The following is a 19320-nucleotide window of genomic DNA, read 5'->3' as shown; positions in this document are numbered from 1 at the left end:
CCCCTCCTGTACCCCTCATACACCCCCATTGTCCCCTCCTGTACCCCCCATTGTCCCCTCCTGTATCCCCCCCATACACCCCCATTGCCCCTCCTGTACCCCCCATACACCCCCATTGTCCCCTCCTGTATTCCCCATACACCCACATTGTCCCCTCCTGTATTCCCCATACACCCCCACTGTCCCCCCCCATACACCCCCACTGTCCCTCCTGTATCCCCCATATACCCCCTCTGTCATCCCCATACACCCCCATTGTCCCCTCCTGTATTCCCCATACACCCCCACTGTCCCCCCCCATACACCCCCACTGTCCCCTCCTGTATCCCCCATACACCCCCTCTGTCATCCCCATACACCCCCATTGTCCCCTCCTGCACCCCTCATACACCCCCATTGTCCCCTCCTGTACCCCCCATACACCCCCACTGTCATCCCCATACACCCCCATTGCCCCTCCTGTATCCTCCCATACACCCCCACTGGCTCCCTCCTGTACCCCCCCATACACCCACATTGTCCCCTCCTGTATTCCCCATACACCCCCACTGTCCCTCCCATACACCCCCACTGTCCCCTCCTGTACCCCCATATACCTGCCTCAGTGTGGATATGGGGTCGCCCTGACCTGCTGGTGGGTGGGGCCTTCTCAGGTCAGTGACGTCGGGCCCAGCTCTGCTATACACAAAAACCTTTATTTGTGGGTTATAAACAGGATTTATTACAGGGAGGGACAAAAAATAAAATAAGGTTTCTGTCCATTATTTACAGGGGGGCTGCGCGGAGGAGACGACCCCCTCCCCCATAGTCCAGGCTGTGGTCAGGGGTTCTCCTCCCGAGGGGCGGCCCTGCCCTCCCTGCATTTCTGGCAGTAGTAGATGTCCGGCACGTTGCTCTTGCGGATCTTGGCGCAGGATAGATGGACCCACGTACAGCACACGTTACACTCGATCATCGGGCGCCCGGCGAACGGCTTCTCACAATAACACGTCACCAAGTCCCACGAGTCGTCTCCTGCCAAGAGCCAGAAACCATGGTCAGGACATGGAGGACCCCGGAGACCCCCCCTCACCCGAGACCCCCCGAGACCCCCTCACTGCTCCCCCCTCACCCGAGACCCCGGAAACCCCCGTAAACCCCTCACTGCTCCCTGCTTCACCTGAGACCCCGGGAACCCCTCACTGCCCCCCGCCTCACCCGAGACCCCGGGAACCCCTCGCCTCACCCGAGACCCCGGGAACCCCTCACTGCTCCCCGCCTCACCCGAGACCCCGGGAACCCCTCACTGCTCCCCGCCTCACCCGAGACCCCGGGAACCCCTCACTGCTCCCCGCCTCACCCGAGACCCCGGGAACCCCTCACTGCTCCCCGCCTCACCCGAGACCCCGGGAACCCCTCACTGCTCCCCGCCTCACCCGAGACCCCGGGAACCCCTCACTGCTCCCCGCTTCACCCGGGAATCCCTCACTGCCCCCCGCCTCACCCGAGACCCCGGGAACCCCTCACTGCCCCCCGCCTCACCCGAGACCCCGGGAACCCCTCACTGCTCCCCGCCTCACCCGAGACCCCGGGAACCCCTCACTGCTCCCCGCCTCACCCGAGACCCCGGGAACCCCTCACTGCTCCCCGCTTCACCCAGGAATCCCTCACTGCTCCCCGCTTCACCCAGGAATCCCTAACTGCCCCCCGCCTCACCCGAAACCCCGGGAACCCCTCACTGCCCCCCGCCTCACCCGAGACCCCGGGAATTCCTCACTGCCCCCCGCCTCACCCGAGACCCCGGGAACCCCTCACTGCCCCCCGCCTCACCCGAGACCCCGGGAACCCCCGAGACCCCCTCACTGCTCCCCCCCTCACCCGAGACCCCGGAAACCCCCGAAAACCCCTCACTGCTCCCTGCTTCACCTGAGACCCCGGGAACCCCTCACTGCCCCCCGCCTCACCCGAGACCCCAGGAACCCCCGAAACCCCCTCACTGCTCCCCGCCTCACCCGAGATCCCGGGAACCCCCAAGACCCCGGGAACCCCTCACTGCCCCCTCACCCGAGACCCCAGGAACCCCTCACTGCCCCCCCCCCCCCCTCACCCGAGACCCCGGGAACCCCTCACTGCCCCCCCCTCACCCAAGACCCCGGGAACCCCTCACTGCCCCCCGCTTCACCCGAGACCCTGGGAACCCCTCACTGCCCCCCGCCTCACCCGAGACCCCGGGAACCCCTCACTGCCCCCCGCCTCACCCGAGACCCCGGGAACCCCTCACTGCCCCCCGCCTCACCCGAGACCCCGGGAACCCCTCACTGCCCCCCGCCTCACCCGAGACCCCGGGAACCCCTCACTGCTCCCCGACTCACCCGAGACCCCGGGAACCCCTCACTGCTCCCCGACTCACCCGAGACCCCGGGAACCCCTCACTGCTCCCCGACTCACCCGAGACCCCGGGAACCCCTCACTGCTCCCCGACTCACCCGAGACCCCGGGAACCCCTCACTGCTCCCCGCTTCACCCGGGAATCCCTCACTGCCCCCCGCCTCACCCGAGACCCCGGGAACCCCTCACTGCTCCCCGCCTCACCCGAGACCCCGGGAACCCCTCACTGCCCCCCGCCTCACCCGAGACCCCGGGAACCCCTCACTGCTCCCCGCCTCACCCGAGACCCCGGGAACCCCTCACTGCTCCCCGCCTCACCCGAGACCCCGGGAACCCCTCACTGCCCCCCGCCTCACCCGAGATCCTGGGAACCCCTCACTGCCCCCCGCCTCACCCGAGACCCCGGGAACCCCTCACTGCTCCCCGCCTCACCCGAGACCCCGGGAACCCCTCACTGCCCCCCGCCTCACCCAAGACACCGGGAACCCCTCACTGCCCTCCGCCTCACCCGAGACCCCGGGAACCCCTCACTGCCCCCTGCCTCACCTGAAACCCCCCTCACCTGAGACCTCAGGAACCCCCGAAAACCCCTCACTGCCCCCCGCCTCACCCGAGACCCCGGGAACCGCTCACTGCTCCCCGCCTCACCCGAGACCCCGGGAACCCCTCACTGCTCCCCGCTTCACCCGGGAACCCCTCACTGCCCCCCGCCTCACCCGAGACCCCAGGAACCCCTCACTGCCCCCCGCCTCACCCGAGACCCCGGGAATCCCTCACTGCCCCCCGCCTCACCCGAGACCCCGGGAACCCCTCACTGCTCCCCGCCTCACCCGAGACCCCGGGAACCCCTCACTGCTCCCCGCCTTACCCGAGACCCCGGGAACCCCTCACTGCCCCCCGCCTCACCCGAGACCCCCTCACTGCCCCCCGCCTCACCTGAGACCCCCTCACTGCCCCCCGCCTCACCCGAGACCCCCTCACTGCTCCCCGCCTCACCCGAGACCCCGGGAACCCCTCACTGCCCCCCGCCTCACCCGAGATCCCGGGAACCCCTCACTGCCCCCCGCCTCACCCGAGACCCCGGGAACCCCTCACTGCTCCCCGCCTCACCCGAGACCCCGGGAACCCCTCACTGCCCCCCGCCTCACCCGAGACCCCGGGAACCCCTCACTGCTCCCCGCCTCACCCGAGACCCCGGGAACCCCTCACTGCCCCCCGCCTCACCCGAAACCCCGGGAACCCCTCACTGCCCCCCGCCTCACCCGAGACCCCGGGAACCCCTCACTGCCCCCCGCCTCACCCGAAACCCCGGGAACCCCTCACTGCTCCCCGCCTCACCCGAGACCCCGGGAACCCCTCACTGCCCCCCGCCTCACCCGAGACCCCGGGAATCCCTCACTGCTCCCCGCCTCACCCGAGACCCCAGGAACCCCTCACTGCCCCCCGCCTCACCCGAGACCCCCCTCACTGCCCCCCGCCTCACCCGAGACCCCCTCACTGCCCCCCACCTCACCCGAGACCCCGGGAACCCCTCACTGCCCCCCGCCTCACCCGAGACCCGGGAACCCCTCACTGCTCCCCGCCTCACCCGAGACCCCGGGAACCCCTCACTGCCCCCCGCCTCACCCGAGACCCCGGGAACCCCTCACTGCCCCCCGCCTCACCCGAGACCCCCTCACTGCTCCCCGCTTCACCCGGGAATCCCTCACTGCCCCCCGCCTCACCCGAGACCCCGGGAATCCCTCACTGCCCCCCGCCTCACCCGAGACCCCGGGAACCCCTCACTGCTCCCCGCCTCACCCGAGACCCCGGGAACCCCTCACTGCTCCCCGCCTCACCTGAGACCCCAGGAACCCCTCACTGCCCCCCGCCTCACCCGAGCCCCGGGAACCCCTCATCTGAGACCCCGGGAACCCCTCACTGCCCTCCGCCTCACCCAAGACCCCGGGAACCCCTCACTGCCCCCTGCCTCACCTGAAACCCCCCTCACCTGAGACCTCAGGAACCCCCGAAAACCCCTCACTGCTCCCCGCCTCACCCGAGATCCCGGGAACCCCCAAGACCCCGGGAACCCCTCACTACCCCCAAGACCCCAGGAACCCCTCACTACCCCCAAGACCCCGGGAACCCCTCACTACCCCCAAGACCCCGGGAACCCCTCACTGCCCCCCGCCTCACCCCGGGAACCCCTCACCCGAGACCCCCTCACTGCCCCCCGCCTCAACCGAGACCCCGGGAACCCCCGAAAACCCCTCACTGCTCCCCGCCTCACCCGAGACCCCGGGAACCCCCAAGACCCCGGGAACCCCTCACTGCCCCCCCCCCTCACCAGAGACCCTGGGAACCCCTCACTGCCCCCCGCCTCACCCGAGACCCCCTCACTACCCCCCGCCTCACCTGAGTCCACCATGATGTCTTCATCCATCACTTGGGTGTCTGCGTCACTGGAGCTGCCGCCTGCAGCGTCCCGGCTGCTCTCTGCACTGGGAGGGGGCTGTGGGGCTGCAGGGGAGGTCACATGTGGAACCCCCCGATCTTCATCATCAGTGTCCGTATCACTCATCCTACCAGCAGCCCCGACCCGATGCCGCTGTCTCCGTCTTCTGCGAGAACTCCTCTTTACACGTGCATGCTCCGCCCCCCGACGTCTGCTCCCACTTCCACTCTGACCTTTGGCCTTCATGACAAAAGTCTGGATTGTGCCGAGATCGGAGGTGGCGGCTGCCAGGGGGAGGCGGGAGGGGTCTGGAGAATCCCAGCTGTCACTTTCCTCGGTCCGATGTGGGGTCGCCGGAGGAGGCGGAGTCCAGGACTTCTCCTACAGGACAGAAAATATTATTAGGGTGAACACTGGGCAGCACTGGCTCCGCCCCAAAGTGGCCCCCACTCAATGTACTCGCCTCTTTCACAGGTGGAGGTATATAGCCCGAGTAGGCCAGGACAAAGGAACAGAAACGGTTAAAATCCTCGACTGTCCGCGAGCGTCTCTGAGGAGGCGGCTGGTGAAGAGAGGAGAGTCAGATCGCAGAAACAACAAACCCCAGACATGTAACAGTACAACCTCAGCATACAACCCCCAGACATGTAACAGTACAACCTCAGCATACAACCCCGGCATCCAAATACCGCCCCCAGAATACAACCCTCAGACATGTAACAGTACAACCCCCAGCATGCAACCCCCAGACATGTAACAGTACAACCTCAGCATACAACCCCCAGACATGTAACAGTACAACCTCAGCATACAACCCCCAGCATACAACCCCCAGACATGTAACAGTACAACCTCAGCATACAACCCCAGCATCCAAATACCGCCCCCAGAATACAACCCCCAGACATGTAACAGTACAACCCCCAGCATGCAACCCCCCAGCATGCAACCCCCAGACATGTAACAGTACAACCCCAGCATGCAATCCCCAGACATGCAACCCCCCAGCATGCAACCCCCAGCATACAACCCCCAGACATGTAACAGTACAACCTCAGCATACAACCCCCAGCATACAACCCCCAGACATGTAACAGTACAACCTCAGCATACAACCCCCAGCATGCAACCCCCAGACATGTAACAGTACAACCCCAGAATACAAACCCCAGACATGTAACAGTACAACCCCCAGCATGCAACCCCCAGACATGTAACCCCCCAGACATGTAACAGTACAACCTCAGCATACAACCCCCAGCATGCAACCCCCAGACATGTAACCCCCCAGACATGTAACAGTACAACCCCAGAATACAACCCCCAGCATACAACCCCCCAGCATCTAACAGTACAACCCCAGCATGCAACCCCCAGACATGCAACCCCCCAGACATGTAACAGTACAACCTCAGCATACAACCCCCGGCATCCACATACCGCCCCCAGCATACAACCCCCAGACATGTAACAGTACAACCCCAGCATACAACCCCCAGACATGTAATAGTACAACCCCCAGCATGCAACCCCCAGACATGTAATAGTACAAACCCCAGCATGCAACCCCCCGCATACAACCCCCAGACATGTAACAGTACAACCCCAGAATACAACCCCCGGCATCCACATACCGCCCCAGAATACAACCCCCAGACATGTAACAGTATAACCCCAGAATACAACCCCCGGCATCCACATACCGCCCCCAGAATACAACCCCCAGACATGTAACAGTACAACCCCAGCATGCAACCCCCAGCATACAACCCCCAGACATGTAACAGTACAACCCCAGCATGCAACCCCCAGACATGTAATAGTACAACCCCCAGCATGCAACCCCCAGACATGTAATAGTACAAACCCCAGCATGCAACCCCCCGCATACAACCCCCAGACATGTAACAGTACAACCCCAGAATACAACCCCCGGCATCCACATACCGCCCCAGAATACAACCCCCAGACATGTAACAGTATAACCCCAGAATACAACCCCCGGCATCCACATACCGCCCCCAGAATACAACCCCCAGACATGTAACAGTACAACCCCAGCATGCAACCCCCCGCATACAACCCCCAGACATGTAACAGTACAACCCCAGAATACAACCCCCGGCATCCACATACCGCCCCAGAATACAACCCCCAGACATGTAACAGTATAACCCCAGAATACAACCCCCGGCATCCACATACCGCCCCCAGAATACAACCCCCAGACATGTAACAGTACAACCCCAGCATGCAACCCCCAGCATACAACCCCCAGACATGTAACAGTACAACCCCAGCATGCAACCCCCAGCATACAACCCCCAGACATGTAACAGTACAACCTCAGCATACAACCCCCAGCATACAACCCCCAGACATGTAACAGTACAACCCCAGCATGCAACCCCCAGCATACAACCCCCAGACATGTAACAGTACAACCTCAGCATACAACCCCGGCATCCAAATACCGCCCCCAGAATACAACCCCCAGACATGTAACAGTACAACCCCCAGCATGCAACCCCCAGACATGCAACCCCCCAGCATGCAACCCCCAGACATGTAACTACAACCCCAGCATGCAAACCCCAGCATGCAACCCCCAGACATGCAACCCCCCAGCATGCAACCCCCAGCATACAACCCCCAGACATGTAACAGTACAACCTCAGCATACAACCCCCAGCATGCAACCCCCAGACATGTAACAGTACAACCCCCAGCATGCAACCCCCAGACATGTAACCCCCCAGATATGTAACAGTACAACCTCAGCATACAACCCCCAGCATGCAACCCCCAGACATGTAACAGTACAACCCCCAGCATGCAACCCCCAGACATGTAACCCCCCAGACATGTAACAGTACAACCCCAGCATGCAACCCCCAGCATACAACCCCCAGACATGCAACCCCCCAGACATGTAACAGTACAACCTCAGCATACAACCCCCGGCATCCACATACCGCCCCCAGCATACAACACCCAGACATGTAACAGTACAACCCCAGCATGCAACCCCCAGCATGCAACCCCCCGCATACAACCCCCAGACATGTAACAGTACAACCCCAGAATACAACCCCCGGCATCCACATACCGCCCCCAGAATACAACCCCCAGACATGTAACAGTACAACCCCAGTATGCAACCCCCAGCATACAACCCCCAGACATGTAACAGTACAACCTCAGCATACAACCCCCAGACATGTAACAGTACAACCTCAGCATACAACCCCCGGCATCCACATACCGCCCCCAGCATACAACACCCAGACATGTAACAGTACAACCCCAGCATGCAACCCCCAGCATGCAACCCCCCGCATACAACCCCCAGACATGTAACAGTACAACCCCAGAATACAACCCCCGGCATCCACATACCGCCCCCAGAATACAACCCCCAGACATGTAACAGTACAACCCCAGTATGCAACCCCCAGCATACAACCCCCAGACATGTAACAGTACAACCTCAGCATACAACCCCCAGACATGTAACAGTACAACCTCAGCATACAACCCCGGCATCCACATACCGCCCCCAGACATGTAACCCCCCAGACATGTAACAGTACAACCCCAGAATACAACCCCCAGCATACAACCCCCCAGCATCTAACAGTACAACCCCAGCGTGCAACCCCCAGCATACAACAGTACAACCTCAGCATACAACCCCCAGACATGTAACAGTACAACCCCAGAATACAACCCCCAGCATCCACATACAACCCCTGGAATACAACCCCTGAAATACAACCCCCAGACATGTAACAGTACAACCTCAGCATACAACCCCCAGCATGCAACCCCCAGACATGTAACAGTACAACCCCCAGCATGCAACCCCCAGACATGTAACCCCCCAGATATGTAACAGTACAACCTCAGCATACAACCCCCAGCATGCAACCCCCAGACATGTAACAGTACAACCCCCAGCATGCAACCCCCAGACATGTAACCCCCCAGACATGTAACAGTACAACCCCAGCATGCAACCCCCAGCATACAACCCCCAGACATGCAACCCCCCAGACATGTAACAGTACAACCTCAGCATACAACCCCCGGCATCCACATACCGCCCCCAGCATACAACACCCAGACATGTAACAGTACAACCCCAGCATGCAACCCCCAGCATGCAACCCCCCGCATACAACCCCCAGACATGTAACAGTACAACCCCAGAATACAACCCCCGGCATCCACATACCGCCCCCAGAATACAACCCCCAGACATGTAACAGTACAACCCCAGTATGCAACCCCCAGCATACAACCCCCAGACATGTAACAGTACAACCTCAGCATACAACCCCCAGACATGTAACAGTACAACCTCAGCATACAACCCCCGGCATCCACATACCGCCCCCAGCATACAACACCCAGACATGTAACAGTACAACCCCAGCATGCAACCCCCAGCATGCAACCCCCCGCATACAACCCCCAGACATGTAACAGTACAACCCCAGAATACAACCCCCGGCATCCACATACCGCCCCCAGAATACAACCCCCAGACATGTAACAGTACAACCCCAGTATGCAACCCCCAGCATACAACCCCCAGACATGTAACAGTACAACCTCAGCATACAACCCCCAGACATGTAACAGTACAACCTCAGCATACAACCCCGGCATCCACATACCGCCCCCAGACATGTAACCCCCCAGACATGTAACAGTACAACCCCAGAATACAACCCCCAGCATACAACCCCCCAGCATCTAACAGTACAACCCCAGCGTGCAACCCCCAGCATACAACAGTACAACCTCAGCATACAACCCCCAGACATGTAACAGTACAACCCCAGAATACAACCCCCGGCATCCACATACAACCCCCGGCATCCACATACAACCCCCAGAATGCACATACAACCCCCAGAATCCACATACAACCCCCAGGGTTCAACCCCCGGCATCCACATCTAACTTACCTGAGAAGAAGTTTTGACATTCACTGAAGAATCTATTAAGACAAAAAAAATAAAAAAAAATCATATTCTATATATATCTCCACATACACACCTCTCTCCTCAGCCTCCCAAAAAACTGTATAGACATTTTAGCAGCTGATAACTCAATGATTTCTTCTTTCTTTCCAGACTGAGCCCATTACACCGAGTGACGGCATACTGTAGAGACTGAACCATTACACCGAGTGACGGCATACTGTAGAGACTGAGCCCATTACACCAAGTGACGGCATACTGTACAGACTGAGCCCATTACACCGAGTGACGGCATACTGTACAGACTGTACCATTACACCGAGTGACGGCATACTGTACAGACTGTACCATTACACCGAGTGACGGCATACTGTACAGACTGAGCCCATTACACCGAGTGACGGCATACTGTACAGACTGAGCCCATTACACCGAGTGACGGCATACTGTACAGACTGAGCCCATTACACCGAGTGACGGCATACTGTACAGACTGTACCATTACACCGAGTGACGGCATACTGTACAGACTGAGCCCATTACACCGAGTGACGGCATACTGTACAGACTGAACCATTACACCGAGTGACGACATACTGTACAGACTGAGCCCATTACACCGAGCGACGGCATACTGTACAGACTGAGCCCATTACACCGAGTGACGGCATACTGTACAGACTGAGCCCATTACACCGAGTGACGGCATACTGTACAGACTGAGCCCATTACACCGAGTGACGGCATACTGTACAGACTGTACCATTACACCGAGTGACGGCATACTGTACAGACTGAGCCCATTACACCGAGTGACGGCATACTGTACAGACTGAGCCCATTACACCGAGTGACGGCATACTGTACAGACTGAGCCCATTACACCGAGTGACGGCATACTGTACAGACTGAACCATTACACCGAGTGACGACATACTGTACAGACTGAGCCCATTACACCGAGCGACGGCATACTGTACAGACTGAGCCCATTACACCGAGTGACGGCATACTGTACAGACTGAGCCCATTACACCGAGTGACGGCATACTGTACAGACTGTACCATTACACCGAGTGACGGCATACTGTACAGACTGAGCCCATTACACCGAGTGACGGCATACTGTACAGACTGAACCATTACACCGAGTGACGACATACTGTACAGACTGAGCCCATTACACCGAGCGACGGCATACTGTACAGACTGAGCCCATTACACCGAGTGACGGCATACTGTACAGACTGAGCCCATTACACCGAGTGACGGCATACTGTACAGACTGTACCATTACACCGAGTGACGGCATACTGTACAGACTGAGCCCATTACACCGAGTGACGGCATACTGTACAGACTGTACCATTACACCGAGTGACGGCATACTGTACAGACTGAGCCCATTACACCGAGTGACGGCATACTGTACAGACTGAACCATTACACCGAGTGACGACATACTGTACAGACTGAGCCCATTACACCGAGCGACGGCATACTGTACAGACTGAGCCCATTACACCGAGCGACGGCATACTGTACAGACTGAGCCCATTACACCGAGCGACGGCATACTGTACAGACTGAGCCCATTACACCGGGTGACGGCATACTGTACAGACTGAACCCATTACACCGAGTGACGGCATACTGTACAGACTGAGCCCATTACACCGAGTGACGGCATACTGTACAGACTGAGCCCATTACACCGAGTGACGGCATACTGTACAGACTGAACCATTACACCGAGTGACGGCATACTGTACAGACTGAGCCCATTACACCGAGTGACGGCATACTGTACAGACTGAGCCCATTACACCGAGCGACGGCATACTGTACAGACTGAGCCCATTACACCGAGTGACGGCATACTGTACAGACTGAGCCCATTACACCGAGTGACGGCATACTGTACAGACTGAGCCCATTACACCGAGTGACGGCATACTGTACAGACTGAGCCCATTACACCGAGTGACGGCATACTGTACAGACTGAGCCCATTACACCGAGTGACGGCATACTGTACAGACTGAACCATTACACCGAGTGACGGCATACTGTACAGACTGAGCCCATTACACCGAGTGATGGCATACTGTACAGACTGAGTCCATTACACCGAGTGACGGCATACTGTACAGACTGAACCCATTACACCGAGTGACGGCATACTGTACAGACTGAGCCCGTTACACAGAGTGACGGCATACTGTACAGGCTGAGCCCATTACACCGAGTGACGGCATACTGTACAGACTGAGCCCATTACACCGAGTGACGGCATACTGTACAGACTGAGCCCATTACACCGAGTGACGGCATACTGTACAGGCTGAGCCCATTACACCGAGTGACGGCATACTGTACAGACTGAGCCCATTACACCGAGTGACGGCATACTGTACAGACTGAACCCATTACACCGAGTGACGGCATACTGTACAGACTGAGCCCATTACACCGAGTGACGGCATACTGTACAGACTGAGCCCATTACACCGAGTGACGGCATACTGTACAGACTGAACCCATTACACCGAGTGACGGCATACTGTACAGACTGAACCCATTACACCGAGTGACGGCATACTGTACAGACTGAGCCAACTACACCGAGTGACGGCATACTGTACAGACTGAGCCCATTACACCGAGTGACGGCATACTGTACAGACTGAACCCATTACACCGAGTGACGGCATACTGTACAGACTGAACCCATTACACCGAGTGACGGCATACTGTACAGACTGAACCCATTACACCGAGTGACGGCATACTGTACAGACTGAGCCAACTACACCGAGTGACGGCATACTGTACAGACTGAGCCCATTACACCGAGTGACGGCATACTGTACAGACTGAACCCATTACACCGAGTGACGGCATACTGTACAGACTGAACCCATTACACCGAGTGACGGCATACTGTACAGACTGAACCCATTACACCAAGTGACGGCATACTGTACAGACTAAGACGGCATACTGTACAGACCAAGAACCCAGCCCGTCCTCTGCAGGACAGCTCATTACAAGGTTTACACACTGAAGATGAAATCACTAACTATCAGTAGTTGGAACATACAAGGGCTGAACGCCTCAGCCTATAGATCTAACCCAAAAGATCCAGACTTCATAGACAGACTAAAAAACATAGACATTCAAATCCTCCTAGAGACATGGACCCGGGCAGATGACGAGTCCCTAACACCCATGGGCTACAAGGAATTCTCAGTGCCCGCCCAGAAAAATAAGACCACCAAACATGGCCGCCACTCAGGAGGCATACTAATATGGTACAAGGAGGAGCTCAAAGAACACGTAAAAGCTACCAAACGTGGAACTAATCACATATGGATAAAAATAAGCAGCTCCATCCTCAGCGGCCAGCAGGACATCTATCTCTGTGCAGTATATATGCCCCCACCAGGGTCCCCCTACCACCACCCCGACACTTACGAGGTCCTACAAAGGGAAGCCGTCCACTTCCAACCCAAAGGCAGAGTACTAATATGCGGAGACCTGAATGCAAGGACAGGCACAGAGATAGACTACCTGCCCCCGGACGACAACCCACATACGCACGGTAGTGAGATCCACCACCCAGAACCCACACAGACAAGAAGAAACAGCCAAGACAGAATTGTCAACAAGAGTGGGAGACAACTGCTGAACATGTGCCGAAGCCTAGGACTGTACATAATAAACGGACGTACCACAGGCGATCCCAGAGGACGCTTCACACTAAACTCTCAAGTGGGCAACAGCGTGGTGGACTATGCCATTACAGACGCAGACCTGTCAGACATTGAAGACTTCACAATCGCACCTGACTCCCATCTATCAGACCACAACCAGATCCTACTATACATGAGAACCAGGAACAAAACACCCACACATGAGCCCCAACAGTCCGGCCTCTACAACCTACCAAGACATTTCACATGGGCCAACCACCCGGCCATAGAATATACCAACGCAACCAACCGACCCGAAATCAAGACACTGCTCACAAACTTCCATACAAACAACTATCAGCCAGACCAACAGGGAGTCACCAGAGCTGTGAAGGATCTCAAGTACACCCTACAGACCACAGCAGAACTAGCAGGCCTGAAACGAACCAAACCCATAAGACAAACCAACAAACAGTCCCACAAATGGTTGGACAGCGACTGCAGAGCACTACGCCATACCCTAAGAAGAGCCTCCAACCAAAAACACAGGGACCCCAACAACAAGGAGGTGAGGGAAGCCTACAGCAATCTATGCAAGCAATACAAGGGCACCCTCAGAGAGAAGAAACAGAGGGACCTCTCCCACAAAATACAGCAACTAGAGGACTCCCTCCAGGACAGCTCATTCTGGGAGACCTGGCACCACATGGGCACAAAGCCCAAGAAAAACTCTCTCCACATCCAAAATGGCAATATCTGGCTCAACTACTTCAGAGGTCTCTACAAAAACATCCCAGAAGAAGAACTAACTCCAGAACAGCAACAGATAATCACCAAACTGAGGGACATGGAGAAAGTCATCAAAGACTTCCAGAACCCTCTGGACTCGCCAATCACCATAAAAGATATACAGGAAAGAATTGTCCTGCTGAAAGGCAAAAAGGCCAGTGGCCCTGACGGCATCCTACCAGAGATGATGAAATACAGCTCTCCAGCAATACACGCGGCACTGGCAAAGCTATTCACCCTCGTGCTCAATGCTGGACACTTCCCCGAAGACTGGAACAAAGGGCTCATAACCCCCATCTACAAGAATGGGGACCAATATGACCCCAACAACTACAGAGGGATCTGAGTCAGCAGCACGCTAGGGAAACTGTTCAACAGCATCATCAATAACAGAATCCTCACCTTCCTCACACAACACGGGGTCCTCAGCAAGAGCCAAGCAGGGTTCATGCCAAACCACCGCACCACAGACCATATCTACACCCTGCACAGCCTCATCAAGACGCACGTCCACAACACCAGAAGAGGCAAGATATTCGCCTGCTTCGTGGACTTTAAGAAGGCGTTTGATTCAGTATGGCACCCAGGCCTACTCCTAAAACTCCTAGAGAGTGGAATAGGAGGAAGAACGTACGACGTCATCAAGAGCTCCTACACCGGAAACCAGTGCAGTGTGAAGGTGAATGGGAAAAGGACCGCATACTTCCAACAGGCCCGAGGGGTCAGACAAGGCTGTAGCCTGAGCCCAACGCTCTTCAACATCTATATCAATGAACTGGCTACAGCCCTGGAGGCCTCACCAACCCCAGGCCTCACCCTGAACAATCGAGAGGTGAAGTTCCTGCTATACGCCGATGACCTCCTACTCCTGGCCCCCACCGAGAAAGACCTCCAAGAAAGCCTGTCAGTGCTGGAAAAATTCAGCACCACATGGGCCCTACTCATCAACCAGAAGAAGACCAAAGTCATGGTATTTCAGAAGAAGGGCCACAATAAAGCCTCCACCACCCCACAATTCACACTGAACGGCTCCACACTGGAGAAAACCAACAGCTACACCTACCTGGGGCTGGAGCTCAGCCAATCAGGAAGCTTCAAAGCAGCAATAGAAACCCTGAAAGCAAAAGCCTGCAGAACCTTCTACGCCATCAGAAGACAACTGTACCACCTCAAACCACCGGTGAGGGTCTGGATGAAGAGATTTGACGCAGTCATCACCCCGATCCTTCTCTATGGCAGTGAGGTTTGGGGCCCAGCCACCTACCCAGACCAGTCACAGTGGGATTCCAGCCCAACAGAGAACTTCCACCTGGAGTTCTGCAAATACCTGCTCCATGTCCATCGCAACACCACCAACATGGCCTGCAGGGCAGAGCTAGGCAGACTCCCCCTATGGCTCACCATACAGAAGAGGGCGCTAGCTTTCCAGGCACACATCCAGGGGAGCGACTCCTACCACCACCAAGCATGGCTAAGCCACCTGAGCAAACCAGACACTCACCAACCAAACAGCAGCCAACCACCAAACCAAAAACACCAACAGATGATAACCAAGGCCGAGATAAAGGCGACCACAGAGGCAAACAGAGAGCGGTACATTGAAGAATGGAGAAATGAAATAAATAACTCCAAGAAACTCACCAATGTGTACCAATCCCTACAAAGGGACTACACCATGGCCACCTACCTGGAGAGAATACGCCACCCCAAGCACAGACAGACCCTGAGCCGGTACAGACTGAGCGCCCACAACCTAGAGATAGAGACGGGGCGATACAGGCAGACGTACAAGCCACGGGAGAAGAGACTGTGCCAGCACTGTGACCAGGGGGTCCTAGAAGACCAGACCCACTTCCTGCTACACTGCACCAAATACTCAGCTGTGAGGGCCGTCTACTACCAAAGACTCTCTGCCCACATCCCAGACTGGGAGAAGAGGAAACTCTACATCCTACTGGGAGAAGAAGAGGCCACTGTGGAGATCGCTGCCCAATACGTGTCCAGCTGTCACCAAACCAGAGGAAGATGAGACTCCACGGACTGTTATATTTATCCCAATACACCCGCCCCAACCCCACCTCCCCATATAGCAGTCACCAACGAAGAGGAAGACGAGACTCCATGGACTGTTATATTTATCCCAATACACCCGCCCCACCCACCCCCACCTCCCCATATAGCGGTCACCAACTAAGAGGAAGATGAGACTCCATGGACTGTTATATTTATCCCAATACACCCGCCCCACCCACCCCCACCTCCCCATATAGCGGTCACCAACTAAGAGGAAGATGAGACTCCACGGACTGTTATATTTATCCCAATACACCCGCCCCACCCCACCTCCCCATATAGCAGTCACCAACGAAGAGGAAGATGAGACTCCATGGACTGTTATATTTATCCCAATACACCCGCCCCACCCCACCTCCCCATATAGCGGTCACCAACGAAGAGAAAGATGAGACTCCATGGACTGTTATAACCGACCCCCCCCCCCATACCCACCACCCACCCAACCCAACTCCCCCCCCCCACCCACCCACTTTACTAGCTTTGGCAATGCCAAATACCTATTCAGACGTGCCAATAAAGCATTTTTTTTTTTTATACACCTCTCTCCCCAGTCTCCATATAATATATATAATATATATATATACACCTCTCTCCTCAGTCTCCATATAATATATATATATACACCTCTCTCCTCAGTCTCCATATAATATATATATATATACACCTCTCTCCTCAGTCTCCATATAATATATATATATATATATACACCTCTCCCCTCAGTCTCCATATAATATATATATACACACCTCTCCCCTCAGTCTCCATATAATATATATATATATATATATACACCTCTCTCCTCAGTCTCTATATAATATATACATACACCTCTCCCCTCAGTCTCCATATAATATATATACACACCTCTCTCCTCAGTCTCCATATAATATATATATATATATATATACACCTCTCTCCTCAGTCTCTATATAATATATATATATACACCTCTCTCCTCAGTCTCCATATAATATATATATATATACACCTCTCTCCTCAGTCTCCATATAATATATATATACACCTCTCTCCTCAGTCTCCATATAATATATATATACACCTCTCTCCTCAGTCTCCATATAATATATATATACACCTCTCTCCTCAGTCTCCATATAATATATATATATATACACCTCTCCCCTCAGTCTCCATATAATATATATATATATATATATATATATATATATATATATATATATATATATATACACCTCTCCCCTCAGTCTCCATATAATATATATATATACACCTCTCTCCCCAGTCTCCATATAATATATATATATATATATATACACCTCTCCCCTCAGTCTCCATATAATATATATATATACACCTCTCCCCTCAGTCTCCATATAATATATATATATATATATATATATATATATATATATATATATATATATACACCTCTCCCCTCAGTCTCCATATAATATATATATATATATATATATATATATATATATATATATATATATACACCTCTCCCCTCAGTCTCCATATAATATATATATATATATACACCTCTCCCCTCAGTCTCCATATAATATATATATATATACACCTCTCCCCTCAGTCTCCATATAATATATATATATATACACACCTCTCCCCTCAGTCTCCATATAATATATATATACACCTCTCCCCTCAGTCTCCATATAATATATATATACACCTCTCTCCTCAGTCTCCATATAATATATATATATATATATACACCTCTCCCCTCAGTCTCCATATAATATATATATACACCTCTCCCCTCAGTCTCCATATAATATATATATACACCTCTCTCCTCAGTCTCCATATAATATATATATACACCTCTCCCCTCAGTCTCCATATAATATATATATACACCTCTCCCCTCAGTCTCCATATAATATATATATACACCTCTCCCCTCAGTCTCCATATAATATATATATACACCTCTCCCCTCAGTCTCCATATAATATATATATATATATATATATATATATATATATATACACCTCTCTCCTCAGTCTCCATATAATATATATATATATATATATATATATACACCTCTCTCCTCAGTCTCCATATAATATATATATATATATATATATATATATATATATATATATACACACCTCTCCCCTCAGTCTCCATATTATATATATATATATATATATATATATATATATATATATATATATATATATATATATATATACACCTCTCTCCTCAGTCTCCATATAATATATATATACACCTCTCTCCTCAGTCTCCATATAATATATATATACACCTCTCTCCTCAGTCTCCATATAATATATATATACACCTCTCCCCTCAGTCTCCATATAATATATATATACACCTCTCCCCTCAGTCTCCATATAATATATATATATATATACACCTCTCTCCTCAGTCTCCATATAATATATATATATATACACCTCTCCCCTCAGTCTCCATATAATATATATATACACCTCTCCCCTCAGTCTCCATATAATATATATATATATACACACCTCTCCCCTCAGTCTCCATATAATATATATATACACCTCTCCCCTCAGTCTCCATATAATATATATATATATATACACCTCTCTCCTCAGTCTCCATATAATATATATATATATATACACCTCTCTCCTCAGTCTCCATATAATATATATATATATATATATATACACCTCTCCCCTCAGTCTCCATATAATATATATATATATATACACCTCTCTCCTCAGTCTCCATATAATATATATATATATACACCTCTCCCCTCAGTCTCCATATAATATATATATACACCTCTCCCCTCAGTCTCCATATAATATATATATACACCTCTCTCCTCAGTCTCCATATAATATATATATACACCTCTCCCCTCAGTCTCCATATAATATATATATACACCTCTCCCCTCAGTCTCCATATAATATATATATATATATATATATATATATATATATATATA

At 53.6% G+C, this 19320-nt stretch overlaps 1 protein-coding gene across 1 annotated transcript in view; it reads right to left on the bottom strand.

Annotated features, from left to right (window-relative positions):
* Window positions 1–676: 676 nt before the first annotated feature.
* Window positions 677–19320, bottom strand: part of LOC142186460 (PHD finger protein 23A-like) — a 24572-nt gene continuing 5928 nt past the window's right edge. Inside the window, exons 2-5 of the mRNA XM_075261293.1 lie at window positions 9781–9812; window positions 5268–5366; window positions 4765–5185; window positions 677–1014 (exon numbers count right to left, since the gene is read on the bottom strand). Coding sequence (XP_075117394.1) covers window positions 821–1014; window positions 4765–5185; window positions 5268–5366; window positions 9781–9812 — 746 coding nt within the window. The 3' untranslated portion in view covers window positions 677–820. The remainder of the gene's footprint in view (window positions 1015–4764; window positions 5186–5267; window positions 5367–9780; window positions 9813–19320) is intronic.

Source organism: Leptodactylus fuscus, unplaced genomic scaffold, assembly GCF_031893055.1.
Source record: "Leptodactylus fuscus isolate aLepFus1 unplaced genomic scaffold, aLepFus1.hap2 HAP2_SCAFFOLD_104, whole genome shotgun sequence".
NCBI classification, from domain to species: Eukaryota; Metazoa; Chordata; class Amphibia; order Anura; family Leptodactylidae; genus Leptodactylus; species Leptodactylus fuscus.
The sequence above is the reverse complement of the archived record's forward strand: the minus strand, read 5'-3'. Positions and strand labels throughout refer to the sequence as shown.